This window comes from Anticarsia gemmatalis, chromosome 16 (assembly GCF_050436995.1).
Source record: "Anticarsia gemmatalis isolate Benzon Research Colony breed Stoneville strain chromosome 16, ilAntGemm2 primary, whole genome shotgun sequence".
Taxonomy (NCBI): domain Eukaryota; kingdom Metazoa; phylum Arthropoda; class Insecta; order Lepidoptera; family Erebidae; genus Anticarsia; species Anticarsia gemmatalis.
In genome coordinates this window covers 2219230-2235150 of record NC_134760.1, presented here as the reverse complement: position 1 = coordinate 2235150, position 15921 = coordinate 2219230, and the positions used below count along the sequence as shown (strand labels likewise).

Sequence of the window (15921 nt, the reverse complement as noted above, 5' to 3'; positions counted from 1 at the left end):
ACTTCTGACTATAAAGCGCATCTGTAGTGGCTTAAACTACTTTGCAGAGACTTTGAGATCTGTAGCGCAATTCTCTACAGACAGTACTGTCGAGTATCGAGAGTTTGACATTTAAAATGTACTGCCGAAATAGTTCTTACGGAGCCCGCTAGAGGCGCTACACAGATTTTCGTGTAAAATTCATAGTATAAAATTCGTAGTAGAATCGAGCTACTGGTTCAAACGAGGTTTATTTCCTTAAATATTTCTTTATACCAAATTATACACAGAATCGAGTCAGGTATTTTATTTTAAAGTACTATTACAAAATAAAATAAAATTATACAAATAGGTAATAATACGTTTAATAAAACACAGCCCAGTTAACTAAAACATATTATAAACAGCAGGAAGTCGAGAATTTCACAGATATTTTATAATTACGTTTCAGTTAAAATAACAAACAAAAAAGTTGTATAGTTTCAGAATCACTCCGATAGAGGTCACTAAACAAAATTTTACACACAAACAGCTCGGGATTTTAAGATAAATAACTAATTTGATATATCTCACAAAAGTACTGAGTTCTACCTTAATGTCAAGTACATAATTTTGATTACTTTAAACGTCGCGTAAACCTAGTTATAGAGTGTTTTACCTTTTTCACTCATATACAGTTTCAAAATTGATTGAAAGTGACAAAGCTGTGGCACTAATCAGAGCTTATACGACGTTTATTAAGTAAGACAGGTTTTATGTAAAACTACATATTTTAATACTAATCACAAAAATACAAAAATCCTGAAACCACAATTTAACAAGCCGAAGCCTTCACCATAATTTCTAATTTAATTAAGTATCTATTCCATCACCCGGATTTCAAAATACTATAACTAGATAGTATTGGAATAAGTTATTTTAAAAACGGCACAAGTCTTTTGTCTATTCAATGTGACTTGTGCCCTTTTCAAAATAGATTACTTAGTTATAACTTTTAAAATTTTGCGTGCAATTTATACAAACTAACAAACCTTAGTGCATCATTCTTATACTAAAACAGGCGAATTAACAACATCCTTCTTTTTTTGAAGTTAATTAGGGAACAAACGTTTTATATTTTGATGAAGTCTTTTAAAATTAACCTAATTGATTGTAAATCTCAAATTTTGAAACATTTTTGTTCTGGTACTAATAACTAGTTGCTGATATTTTAAGTATATTGATCTATTAATATTTATTTATTCGAGACATAATCTTGATACTCGTGACGGCTCTGTGGCGCGGTCGGTAGTATATGCGACTGCGGTGCGAGAGGTCTCGGGTTCGAATCCTGGGTCGGGCCAAAAAGTCTTTTCTAAGATTTTCTGTTAAGAATTTCTAAATTAGAGATTGCCCGGAGTTAGGAAGTTGAGGTCGAAGACCTCCGTGCCTCGGAGAGCACGTAAAGCCGACGGTCCTTCGCCTGACCTCTCACTGGTCGTGTCGGTTATCCGTCCCACCAAACTATGACACACACTTGGACACTATAAACAAAGACCCGCACAGATGGCCAGTTTCAATGAAATTGACCGCCGTAGCCGTATATCGGCTAGGAGGACATTAAACATTAATTATTATTTGTGACGATATCAACAAGGCAAAAAGCAATTAATTTTAAAATGCTTTTGATTTTAGTAACTGCCAAATTGCCATTTCGGAAATATATTTTTATTATGTGACATCTACAGACCTACACTGCACTCTATGTTGTCCAACACAGTTTTATAAAAGTACTGGCCACTAATAATTTTCAAAACTTTTAGCCTAAAACTATAATTCCATAAACAATTATGGACACTGGTAACACTAGAATTTAAATAATGTTGCCATAAAGCTATCTTATTTATAAGGCAAGAACAATATCAATTTAAAATCTTTTAACACATTTTTTATTTTTAAAGTTAAATAATTTCTAACTGTAGTAGTATAGTAGTAGTAATGTTTTTTAATACTAAATTTAGTTTTTCGACATTGCACAGTTAGAAAAATACGAATAATAGCAACTTATAAGATAGACCTTTTTTGGGTCTATCCCACTAGTCCCGTTGAGTTGTCCCGTGACGGGACAACTGGCACTATTTTGTCCCAGTTGTCCCGTGGCGGGACAAGTGACACTGTTTTGGTGCCATTTGTCCCGTTGCAGAAAAATCACGGGACTAATGGGACAGACGGAAGGGTCAAAACAACTGGTTCCATTGAGTTGTTGTGTGAGAACAGGTACTTGGTACTTTGGTAAGATAGCAGATGATGAATTGTATTTGTACGCTACTCTATGAAAACTTTAAATTCACAAGAAGTTTTTTTTTCCATTTGGGCTTTTCACTTTATAATTAAATTGACAAGAGTAAAATGTAAAATGTTCATCCGAAATTACCTACTTGAAAAAACATAATGTAAGGAAACTAAAAATATATTGTTAACAGGCCCCTGGAGCAGCTTAAACACTCAAGTCAATTCAACATGTACCTAATGTAATTTCAACTTATCCACTAGAAATTAAGTAAAAATGTACTACAACATAACGTATAACGTCTGCTATCTTACCAAAGTACCAAGTACCTGTTCTCACACAACAACTCAATGGAACCAGTTGTTTTGACCCTTCCGTCTGTCCCATTAGTCCCGTGATTTTTCTGCAACGGGACAAATGGCACCAAAACAGTGTCACTTGTCCCGCCACGGGACAACTGGGACAAAATAGTGCCAGTTGTCCCGTCACGGGACAACTCAACGGGACTAGTGGGATAGACCCCCTTTTTTGCTATGAGTCATATTCATAAATATACAACATACTTTAAAACGATCTCAGGCTATCTACGACGGTTTCAATAACCTAAACTCAGTTAGGAAAGCTAACTACAATTTATTTTAAAACAGATTAAACTTTAACGTTCTATAATTTATTGAGAACGACAGTAAATAGGACATTAGATTATATACATTAGGTATATCTGGTCAAGGTTTTGATACTGAAACATTTATAAGTAGATAGAAATCCGAATATACTGTATATTATACATTATAATAAACTATACTTTTAAGTATATATCTGTTGACCGGTTACTCAAACGACACTCAGTTTTAAGTCACACTTAAGTCTGGTACTTGCACTTTTACTATGCTACAAAGGACCAGGAATGGTCGAAGTGTCAGCCAGGCATTAACTGGCAACCCCACCCCTAAGATAAGATAAGATAAGATACACCTTTACTTTGACGAGTGTTGTAGTAATATAACTTAGAAAATCACTTAAAATTGAGTGTCGCCTGAAAATTAGATTGTTACTTACGAAAATCGGATCCAAATAAATACAGCAATTTAGAACAAGTCGCGCTAGCGTTACATAGTGTAATTCCCTCATACAATTGACATGTTACATGTGAACTATAAGAGGAGGCTAGTGTTGTCACCCGTACGCGACCTCTTCCACGATGGTCTCCCAGGAGTCGGTGGACTGCGTCTCCCAGGTGCCGTCGTCCTCGTCTTGTTCATCGTCTTCTTCGTAATATGCTAGCTGTAATGACAAATGAAGATATATAAACTATTTGTTATTACGTTTTATTCATTTATTCTAGACTAGCTGACTCGCACAACTTTGCTTGCGTTACATAAGAGAGAATGGTTCAAAATTTTCCCCCTTTTTGTTACATTTTTTACTGCTACTCTGCTCCTATTGGTCGTAGTGTGGTGATATACAGGGTGTCCCAAAACTCAACGATAATCCGAGACAGGATGAAAGGCCAAGTCATACCGGTTCTAGAAAAGAAAAAAAAATCCATATCACTTAGTTCAGCAATAATAGACACTTTTCAAAAAAGTTGAAATTCCACACCCTTGGTCGCATTTTCAAGTTCTGTGATCACGAATGTCACAATTTCGCTGTTTTTTTTTAATTTCGTGATCTTAATTAAATATGCTATTAATCGTATAACAAATTAATGCACAAAACATTGTTAATTTAATAAATAAAGTTAAGTTTTAGTGAGTCATCTTTCTCAAAAATATCGTTAGTCAACTTTGACGCTTCATACTGAATAAAAAATGTACTACACTAGGCTCTGCAACGGCGTACAAAAGATTTTTTCACCAGTCAAGCAAAATTCCTTGCATTTATTTCTTCTGACGCTGTGTCAATTTTCTGGCGAAGTTCTGATAGATTTTGGATTGATTTCGAATAAACTTTTTCTTTTATGCATTCCCAGTAAAAAATATCTACTGGATTTAGATCGGGGGAACGAGGATGCCATAAAATTGTACCACTGCGTCCGATCCATTTGCGAGGATACTCTTCGTTCAAATAAAAATAACATTTTGAATGGCAAGAAAAGTGGCAAGTGTTATAACATTTTGAAATCTTGATTAAATGCGCCAACTTTTGAAATAACTTGCCAAGGGTAGTGTAGCACATTTTTTATTCAGTATGAAGCGTCAAAGTTGGCTAACGATATTTTTGAGAAAGATGACTCACTAAAACTTAACTTTATTTATTAAATTAACAATTTTATGTGCATTAATTTGTTATACGATTAATAGCATATTTAATTAAGATCACGAAATTAAAAAAAAAACAGCGAAATTGTGACATTCGTGATCACAGGACTTGAAAATGCGACCAAGGGTGTGGAATTTCAACTTTTTTGAAAAGTGTCTATTATTGCTGAACTAAGTGATATGGATTTTTTTTTTTTTTTTTTCTAGAACCGGTATGACTTGGCCTTTCATCCTGTCTCGGATTATCATTGAGTTTTGGGACACCCTGTATAACCTACAGCCTTCCTCCACAGAGAAATAATATTTCAAATCGGATCAGTAGTTCCTGAGCAAACAAACAAACTCTTCAGCTTTATAATATTAGTATAGATTCTCATGTCACAATATGCGTTCCCGTACTCCTTTGAAACGGCTCGACCATTTCTCATGAAATTTTGTGAGCATATTGAACATGTCTGAAAATTGGCCAACATCTATTTTTCATACCCCTAAGTGATAAGGAATAAGAAGATAATTGATGCAATAATAGACAGTACGCGTACAATACGCATTAGTAGTTAAGTTAGGTACATTAACAAAAGGATTAATATAATTTAGTTAGCGTGGGTGTGATAAAATTCCAGTGAGCACATGATCCTATTAGTTGCGTGGAAGGTCTGCCTGTAATCTACCAGCTACCTGCCAGCCACACACTACGCGTTATAATGGATTATCCGATTTGTTGTGTTCATCATGTTTGTGTGTGATTTAGGATCATGTTTCTTTTACTCTGTGTGGTATAACATTACAGAAAATTATTAGTGACAACTATATATTTAACCCATTTATGTTCCACTGCTGGGCAAGGGTCTCCTCCCGCAAGGGAGAGGCTAGGCCTTAAATCCACCACGCTGGCCAATTGCGGGTTGGGGACTTTGCATACCTTCAAGAACCATTTTGACTACTAATAAATATTAATTCACGACCAACAATTGGCTAGCGTGGTGGCCTTAGGATTATACCGCAGTTTTGTTTAGAGAGGAAACCGACCCAGCAGACGACCAGTAATAGGTTTATGTACCTACTACTCAGAAAAATAGCGTTTTAAAATAAAATCTGTAGCTAATTAACCAGAATTCATAACTTAGCCAACAATCCACTGGGCTGCAATTACACCATTATTATTTTTAGTTTTGTACTCTCTTAACGAACCTCCTTCCTACCCAATTTCTTCCTAACAGTTTTTAATCTTTATTTTCCCTCTTTCTTCCAATTAAAGTCTCTTACGAAGTCATACCTCATTCTCATGCAGCCTGTGCACAGTATGGACCCTGATCTGGAACATCCAGGCCCTGCCGAGCGCCGCCACGGTGCCGCTCAGCAGCAGCGGCATGCTGAAGCGACACTTCCACGCGAGGCCCATCAGGAAGATGAACAGACTCTTGCGACCAGTCATTCTTTTATACTATCTGAAAAGGACAAACGAAAAATTGTGATTAAAAATGAAAGCTTCCAAATTGAGGACTGCCTCCGTGGTGTAGTGGTTTAGGTCACCACGCCAATACCATTGCGTCGAGGGGTCGTGGTTTCGATATCCCACACGGAGCAATTATTTGTGCGATCCACAAATAATTGTCTAGGGTCTAGCTGTGTTTTGTCCGTTGTTTGTATGTATCGAATTTTTAGTTATGTCTAACAGTCTAAGTGCCTTACTTAGACAGAATCTGCCGGACCCGCCTCCGGTTTTTCATCATTTCTTAATTTATCCTTAGTCCTGGTTTATGCGTAACGCTAGTCAGCACTCAGCTTAGACTGTCTACGTCTACTTGCATCTTCATTAGGTATAGGATTCGATATAAAGTAGTGTTTGCGACTGCTGATCGTAAGGTCTCGGTTTCGATTCCCGGGTCGCGCAAAACCTATCTGTCTATCGTTTGGTTAGTGGTCAACCTAGTGTCAAAGTTGTTCAAGCCGCCCGAAAGGCCTTTGACGTGGCTTAACAACCTTTATCTTAATCGACAACCGAGGACCGACTTTTTACATGCCCTCCGAAGCAAGGAGTCGCTCAGTTCAAATGTCACAATGCGGTTACCCATCTATAGAATGACCGCACCAACGGTTGCTTAACCCACAAATCGTTTACCGACCGGTGAGCACAACTGGCTATGAGCGCGCAAAATGATATTGGTCTTCTCTAATTCATGTTTTATTTCATACACCTCTGCCTAAAAAGTCGGGTTATGCGTGATATTTAGTTTTTTTTACTTTCAATTAAACAGTCTCTATTTCTTTACTAATGAAAGCAATTAAAAAACAAGTTATAAAAAAGTGCCAAATTAATGTGCTTTTTAACATTTTTCCGTGATGATTATGATTAGTGAAACCAGATTTTACATTACACCTATTACGCAATATATTTTAACTCATTAACGATGCAGTACATTTTTTATTAATGAAACTATACCCAACATTTGACACTCAACCAGACTAAGCTTAAACAAACTAACTGTTAATAATCAAGGCAGATTTTAAAACTCAGACTTCTTTTTCGACTACAATACGTACCAAAATCATTCAAATTAGTTGCTAAGTTAGTTTTGGATACGTATCTGCTATCTATCTATGAGTATGACCTACAAACAGTAAAGTTGACACACTGCGTCCACTAACCGCAACCTTTCACTTCTACGCTCGTATTGTATCTGGGCAGTATAGAATTCGTTGAACAGAAACTGCTATAATATATTTCTTTATTTTTCGGCAATTCATTGTATCAAATTCTTAATTGACTATTAGTTTCTGCTTGCAACCTGCGTGAATATTGCCCGAGGTATAAGGAATCTTCCTTATTCATTCAAATTAATCTACTTATCTGCCAAATTACATCAAACTTTATTGAGTATTTTTTTCTTGAAAAAATAACAAGCATACATCCAATAACTATCGCAAAAATGTTCGAAATGGTTCCTATGCTACTGTAACTGTTGTTGGGTTTTATATCTCCTTCTAACTTTATATTTTTTTAAGAAAATGTCTTTCATGAGATTTAAAAAAGTCATTGGAAGTGTTCTTTAGTTAACATAATCTTAAATAATTTATGAGCAAGGGTGACTAGGTACTAGTACTATTATTTATTACGTGATAGTAGGTACAGTCAGCACCAAAAGTCGATGAACAGAATCAACTTAACAAAACACCTGTTCACAATAAAATGCCATAAGTTATAGTCGCAACTAGGAAACAAAATAGCCTGTACACCAGAAATTTACAAAATTCGTTAAACACGAGTATTTCAAAAGTATCTGTACACTAGTATTCCTAAAGTTGCTGTACACCAACAATCCAAATGTCGCTGAACATCATTGTATCAAAAGTCACTAAGCAGCAGTAAAGACAAAATTATTAGTATATTTTGAACATTGCCGTGTGTTAATCTACTTTTGTCGCTTATGTTGTTCAGCTACTTTTGGGACAGTGCTTGCTTAACCTTAATAATGTATGTTAACACGTTAGTATCTATTTCAATACTTATTCACAAAACAATTATATTTTATTGTCAGTAATCATATTAATCTATAATATGAAACATAACATAAACATAACTCTAATGATCTACGAAGCGATTATAGTGACGGTACTTGTAATTTACTTTGCGCGAACCGTAAGAATACCTTACATTTAATTAATATTTCTGTTCATATGACTTGTGATAATTTTAGTCTAGCGTATTATTGTCGTAGTCTGAAGTAAACTGTTGTAATATTAAATTAAATCCTTCTTTATCTGATGTGACTGGCACAACACTATTCAAAGTGTTACATTATTATTATGGTGTTCCATAAGCTTTTGTTTTTGTCTTTGGTATTATCTTTCAATAAAACACGTTCGTTGAACTTTCTGCTATTCTTTTAAATATTAATTTTATCATAAACGAAACGTTGTGTATGTGCATAATTGTTTATTTATATTATTGATACATCGATAAATATCACAATAATGCCGTATAATGTGCATATTACGGAGCATGAACGTCACAGAATTGTTCTCTTGAAAGAACAAGGATACAATGTATCAGAAATTGCTGCAGAATTAGGAGTTTCGGTAAGATTCGGATTTTTATTATTAAATCAAACATTTATCAATATTTAAGCACATACTGATAAGTATGGGTGCATATATATGTTTATGTCTAATCATAGCTAAACATTGTTTCAGCGCACCACCGTATATCTTTGGCTTAGGCGTTGGGATGACAATGGTCACATAAGGGAGTTGAAAAAAATAGGAAGACCTAGAAAAACATCTCGTCAACAAGACCAAATAATTGTTAACGCTTTTAGAAATAACGGATTCACTCGTACTGATGAAATAGCCATCAATAATAACTTGTCCCTTAATACAGTAAGACGCCGATTGCACGAAGCAGGTATTCATCACCGTGTACCAGCCAAAAAACTCATGTTGACAGCTAGACACAAATTGCAAAGACTCGAATTTGCGCAAAGATTTTTGAATTATGATTTTACAAATGTCATATTTTCGGATGAAAAAACATTTCATTCTACCGAAAATGGTCGTATGTCGCTCTGGCGTATAAATAATACCCGATATGCAGAGCGTAATATAATCGATAACCGTGCAAGTGGCAGAATATCTGTTGGGTTTTGGGGTTGGATGTGCTCTGGTGGCCCTGGAGAACTAATCGTAATAGGAGGTCGATTAAATAGCGCGGGCTATATAGATATATTGAACGATGTTTTGTTGCCGACGACACAAGTCATGTTGCCAGAAGAGAGGCCAATAAATTTCGTTCACGATAACGGTCCAATTCATAAAGCACGGATATGCCGAGTATGGTTTAACGAAAACACAGAACAAATTTTGGAGATTCCATTCCCGCCGAAGAGCCCGGACCTCAATCCCATAGAAAATTTGTGGGCTCTTATGGTGCAAGCATGGGATTCCGATACACCACGCACCCGACAAAATATAATAGCTCATGCAACAGAAACTTGGGAGAGATTTAGGGGCCAAAATATTTGTCAAAATATGATAGGTAATATGCGCGAACGGCTCCAGGCAGTAATAGACGCGAATGGAGGCCATACCCGCTATTAATTCTTATTTTTCAATAAAAGGCGAACGGCAGGTTTATATGAAGAATTCGTACAGCTTATAAAATGTCATGTTTAGGTTTACTTTTTGTTTTAATTGGTAGCTAATATAATAGACAAGCTTATTTTAAAATTCTTTTATTTTTAAAAGTTGGGAGGTAAAAGTTATGTCCATTTTTAGAAGCCCCGATAGTTCGCTAAATTGCTCAGATGCTGTCGAAACCACAATCCAAAACAACAGCAAAATAGCGGATGCGTAGACGTCAGACGAAAAGTGACGTCTCATGAGATTTTCTTTTTCTTTAGTTGTCAACAAATATAAGCCATAGACCAAAAAATATTATTTAAATAAACAAATACTTTCTAATTAATCCGGACTTCTAAAAATAATACTCCCAAATAAAAATAAATGACTTAGTCCCCTTAATAAGTGGTACAAATTCTGTTACGAAACAACACAAACTTTAAGCTGTACGAAATCTGCCGATCTCCTTTTGATTTTACATTAAGATTTATATTATAATATCTAAAATATTTTCATTAGAATTTTTGATTGTGCTTTTAATAAATAAATGATTACGATTTAAATCATACTTTTCTTCAGTACCAAATACTTTGTTCTAGATTAACACACGGCAACGTTAAAAATATACTTTGTTAACCTTATTTCATTAGAGATGTTTATGTTATGTTTCATATTATAGATTAATATGATTACTGACAATAAAATATAATTGTTTTGTGAATAAGTATTGAAATAGATACTAACGTGTTAACATACATTATTAAGGTTAAGCAAGCACTGTCCCAAAAGTAGCTGAACAACATAAGCGACAAAAGTAGATTAACACACGGCAATGTTCAAAATATACTAATAATTTTGTCTTTACTGCTGCTTAGTGACTTTTGATACAATGATGTTCAGCGACATTTGGATTGTTGGTGTACAGCAACTTTAGGAATACTAGTGTACAGATACTTTTGAAATACTCGTGTTTAACGAATTTTGTAAATTTCTGGTGTACAGGCTATTTTGTTTCCTAGTTGCGACTATAACTTATGGCATTTTATTGTGAACAGGTGTTTTGTTAAGTTGATTCTGTTCATCGACTTTTGGTGCTGACTGTACCTACCACTATGATAACTTAAAAAACGTTAAATAACTACAAATTTATCAATATTGTTTGTTTCTCACACGTCATAAGGTCAAACGCTTGTTTTCAATCATTAGAGATAATAGATGTTGTTACAACATTTTACATTAGTTTTAGCTAATTATTATCTTTTGAGAAGCCGACATTACGTGGCGATTGATGAATGGAAAAATACCTCAATATATAAATTGGTAGTATTATTTAATTGCTCCCAAATCGGGCTCGATAAATAGATAAAGATGGTAAATAAATTTCAGTAGGTACCTATACCACTTTCTTCACAAAAGTATTGTGTATGGAGATAAGATTTAACTTTTATTGAAATAGCTAAAAGCTAATTTTAAATATGTTTATCCTTTACTATGGATCCATTTAGTTATTATTAATATTTCAATTTCCTACTGATTCAAAACTGATTCATGGTGCTCTAGGCAATTCCTTCCCCTCAAAAGTATGTTTATCGCTTTCCAACCCCCCATACATTTCAGAATAGGCTGGGCTCGGCTACAAACGAGAATGCTAGGTCAGTCTTGGACTGTTTATAATACCAGGCTACACTCATTGAAAGCATTTTTTAATATCCAGATGCTAGTGTGATCAATTGTGTAAGAGTGTGTATTGTGTTTTGTTGCAATAACTTTTTGGATGTAAGACATAATCTATATACATCATGATTGTGTTTTTCAAAAATAAAAGTGTAGGTATAACGTACAGTCAGAGTTCTAGAAAGAAATCATGAATGTAACTCATATTATCATGAACTGAAACAACAAGGTGAGGGAAACAAAAACAAGTTTAATTTCAAGCATTTATTGTTAATATGAATTGCATTCATAGACTACTTATACATGTTAGTTCATGGAATGTTACCACTATGTTACTACACTAATTTCGATGCTGGTCACATTAAAATGTTTACTTCCACACCATAACCATAAACAAAAAAAAGTATACACTTGTATAAAAAAAACAAAGGAACATTCTGTAAAAAAAGCCGGAACATATTGCTGGTTATTTTGTCTAATAAAAAACTTATTTTTTAATATTCACATTTTACATATGACCAACATTTAATGAGTATTTCCAATGCTTGAACACAGAACACTAGTTATATAAAGTTACACATGTAAACAGTAATAAATGTAGATCAATGTTAGGCCTAAATGCACATAACTTTTTGTTAAGCCATTTGCTTATCTTAGGTTTTGTGCACACAAATGTTTAAATGGCTTAATAAAAAGTCAGTCTGTAGTGTACTACTCACATATATTGTAAATCTGAGATTCTATATACCAGAATACTGAAAGTTAGCATGTAACATAGTTTGAAATATAGATTATGTTTGACATAACACAGATACATTTTAGAAGCTATTAATCACATATAGTTTGGCAAATATTCGAGTAAGAAAGCTACTCCTAAATATTTTCGAGATTATTACTCAACATCAAAATAGTCAACATGGTCTCCGGGACCGAATTTCCCCTGTTGTAGTACAGTCAAACATTTCTTAGCTGTCATTTCAGGCTTCAGTAAAGTGCCTTGCATCTTGAACGACAGAAACACATCTCTTAAGTTGGCATTCACAGTTTCTGCCAAGACGTAATCAATCATAGAAGTTTCAACAGGCCCTGGAGAGTAGTTAAGCACTCTGATGTGCTTCTTCTCTTCAGCGAGGACTTTAAAATACATTTCCCTTGCAGCTTTGCCACTGCAATAGCTGGCCATACCACTCATAGCTTTGATAGCACACAAAGAAGTAATGTTTACAATTACAATCCTATCTTCAACCTCCTCAAAGATCTTTAGGAATTGAGTATTGAGCTTAATAACATTAAATACATTCAGATCATAATATTGCCTCATTTCATCAACATCCTCCATGCGCTCAGTTGCTACTGCCAGGTTACCAAGCGATCCGACATTGTGTAAAATAGTGGCCGTTGCAAAATCAGTGACCTTACGTCCCTCAAGGGCATTATTGATCACATCGTACATGTCTTTTGCAGATGCAGTAGACAAGTCCATGGACTGATAAACTACTTTCACATTGTCCTGTTTGGAGAGCTCGGCTGTCTTAGCCAATTCCTCCTTGTTACGTGCCAGTAGCAACATTAAAGATTTAGGACCAAGGCATTTAGCTAACTCAACAGCGATAGCTCTGCCGATGCCCTGAGAGGCTCCAGTGAGCACAACAAAGGTTGAGCCAGAGAGGTCGATACTAGAGGATGATGAGGATGCCATGATTACTTACAATGTTCTAATAGTAAGTGAAGTTAGTCCTGCAAAAGTTTTTCGTCTTCAGTGTCTCCAATCACAGGGTCCAAGTCGCAGCCTTCTCGCATCAACCGGTCAATGCAGTCTGCTCGGTACGCTGATAGATTCTCAACTACCTTGTTCTTGGATCTGATAGCCTTGAGTTTGCGCTCTGTAAGTTAAAGAAATAACACGTGATTAAAAGCACTAGTAAATATTAGCCGAAAAAGATTCATGGTCACTAATGTACTAGGAAACTAAAACAATAAAAAAATAATACCTAAAGAATTTTAATTACTACTTGTAACGTCGTATTTGGACAAAAAAGTCCAGTAAAAAATATGGTCAACGCGTCACTGCGTCGACTAGCGAAGTTAACTCAGTGAGTGACCAATAGTGAATGTCTTGATACTGAGCAGCAGCTGAATGAAATATATCATGTCGTAACTGCTCCACATTATGTCATATTGCGAAACAACCACCCGGTACTAAGCACAACTACTTATCAACTCGTTAAATTGTAATTTAATAATAATCAATTACCTAAAATAGCGAGATATTGTTCAGAATCCGATAACTTCTCGAACTCGGAGGTCGGCTCGAAATTATCTTCAAATTCTGGGATCGCCACAGAATTATCGACTTCACTGCCCCAAGGATCCATCAAACTCTGTAAATAATACACGCCCAATGCATTATCACGCAGTGCAATAATATTTACCTATGTCGTATAGTTACACTGCGCCAATCACACTTTCAGAACCAATAAGTAACGCCAAAAACTTAGTGTTTCTTGATGAAAACTTACCTAAACTTAGGCTGAACGCCTATTTTGTGGCTTCAATGACTATGGGAAAGGTTTAACAAAAAAATATAGATATCATACGGAAATGTTCTGGACTACGAACTCGGACAATCAAATCAATGACATGACAGACAATAGCAATTGCGTTCCAATAAACGCATTTATTACTATGTTTCTTTTAATGTACAAAAATAAACATAATAATTCAATTATGTAACTAAGTGTTTGCATATCCTTGGATAATGATTATTTTTTCAGGATATTTGTGTATTTTCATTATCTTCCTCAAATAAAGCCAGTAAAATTCACAAAATTATGAATATTTTAGGAGTGATATATAGATATTTTCCTTAATGTAGCACAAAGTATAGTAGAATTGTATTGTAATATGTGAAAAATCTATATTTTTTCCACGAATGCAATACAGTAGCTAAATGTCATTACTGTCAATGTCAACTATGAAATATGGCGGGATTTTTAAAACTGCCGATATCATTTTACAGATTAATATTTTAAATTAAACAACTGTGTCAAAGTTTATCGTTTATTACTTTAAAGTAATCTATTTTCTTTATAAATATGAAATGATTGTGTGTCCTGAAGATAAATTTGGCGTGCTCAAACTAGAATTTGGAATGAAGGAGTAGATCCTGAATGGCGCGTCTCGCATTTCGATGTATGTTTGGTATGAGCCGCCGCGTACTGCGCTGTACGCCGGGAAGTACGCAACGAGTGCTTTGCTGCCTCGTTATAATACGAGTGCTACGTCTTGCTCGAAGCATTTGTCTTCTTGCAAAGTTCTGTGCTAAACTTCGCGCCAAGGTTTTCGTCAAACTACACAATAACCTTTGTGCTAATGTCCGCGCTAGGTTCTTGGCTAAGCTTCGTACAAAGCACTTTGCTAGGCATCGTGCGAGGTTGCGTCTCTCCATTATTTCTTACAATATTATCTTACAGTACCTTACCAGTTTACTGCATTATTTTTAGACTTTAGGTAGGTACCTGCAATTTGTTTTGGTCTTGTGTTACTGAACAACTTGGGGACGTGGGCTTGGGATGTAGAGATGCTGATGAGTTTTTCTTACTGCACATTTTCTATGGAGCGATTTAAGTTTAGCAAATTCCGGTATGTATTTTCAGGTCATCGGAAAGGTTTGACACATTCTAAAAATAGGTGAAGGGTTCATGACATTGATGGTCGTACACACTTTATTCTTACAATTTACATTTTGAGTGAATGTAAATTTTTGTAAAAGCTTTAAATTAAAATTGGTTAGATTTTTATTTTGACTGGTAGTGTGGGCCTTCAGTTTGAGGTAAACCATAGATATTTAACTTCTTTGTCAATGAAAATGAGCAATGAGAATTTATTTATACCTATTTGATCTTAATCCCTATACGGTAAAGTGTTTTGTCTTATAAAAAAATATATTATTACGGTTTTAATAACAGATTGTAGGTACTAGGTACCTACTCTGCCACAAGGTGGTGTCACCACTGTCACCTGTGGTCTAGGTTCGATTTTCGAATAAGAATTTGATGGCACGACATGGTATCTTGTAGACGCAGTCAGAAGCTCACAGTCGTGTATTAGTGCCTAGAATAAACAAATGGATTGGGCTTAGTTTCTCATAGTACAGTAGGTACCTACCATATAGGTACCTACTCGATTCGCCCTTCCGACAAACATGAGCATAGGTCCTTATTACCAAATATGTTTTGCCGTATTTATCTAACCACTTTTCAAAACAATCAAATAAGTAGGTGACATTTAGACAAAATCTCAAAATAAGCAATGAGCGAATATTTATTTTCTTTATGAGATATGGATTTAAAAATAGTCTTATCATCAAATTAGTCTTTGTGCCAGTAACATAAAGTTTCATTTAGATCGTCCGTCCGCATGATTTACAGCAAAACTTGTCATCCGCTTTTTGAAAAACGACTTTGTCACAATGAGATAAGGTTGTGTTTTGAGTGAGTGATATTTGTAGCGATAAAAGCAGTTTTCACGGAGCTCTGTGAGCGAACTGAGTAGACGCAGCTGCCCCCGCCCCCCTTCGTCCCGCGGCGGCGCCCCCCTCGCCCCTTGTTCGCCCCGCGC

The 15921-nt window shown here is 35.3% G+C and overlaps 1 protein-coding gene across 3 annotated transcripts; it reads right to left on the bottom strand.

Annotated features, from left to right (window-relative positions):
* Positions 1-2749: 2749 nt before the first annotated feature.
* Positions 2750-13975, bottom strand: LOC142979192 (sepiapterin reductase-like). 3 transcript variants are annotated; one of them, XM_076123994.1, is made up of 5 exons: positions 13821-13975; positions 13556-13682; positions 13011-13184; positions 5786-5957; positions 2750-3532 (listed from the first exon to the last, which is right to left on the bottom strand). In XM_076123994.1, exons 4-5 carry the CDS (start codon positions 5942-5944, stop codon positions 3425-3427), a joined length of 267 nt encoding a protein of 88 aa, XP_075980109.1. In that variant the 5' UTR covers positions 5945-5957; positions 13011-13184; positions 13556-13682; positions 13821-13975; the 3' UTR covers positions 2750-3424. The 3 variants fall into 3 exon arrangements, with proteins under 3 accessions (XP_075980109.1, XP_075980106.1, XP_075980107.1); XM_076123991.1 differs by lacking the exons at positions 2750-3532; positions 5786-5957 and having other exon boundaries at positions 11551-13184; XM_076123992.1 differs by lacking the exons at positions 2750-3532; positions 5786-5957; positions 13556-13682; positions 13821-13975 and adding an exon at positions 13293-13446 and having other exon boundaries at positions 11551-13184.
* Positions 13976-15921: the final 1946 nt, after the last annotated feature.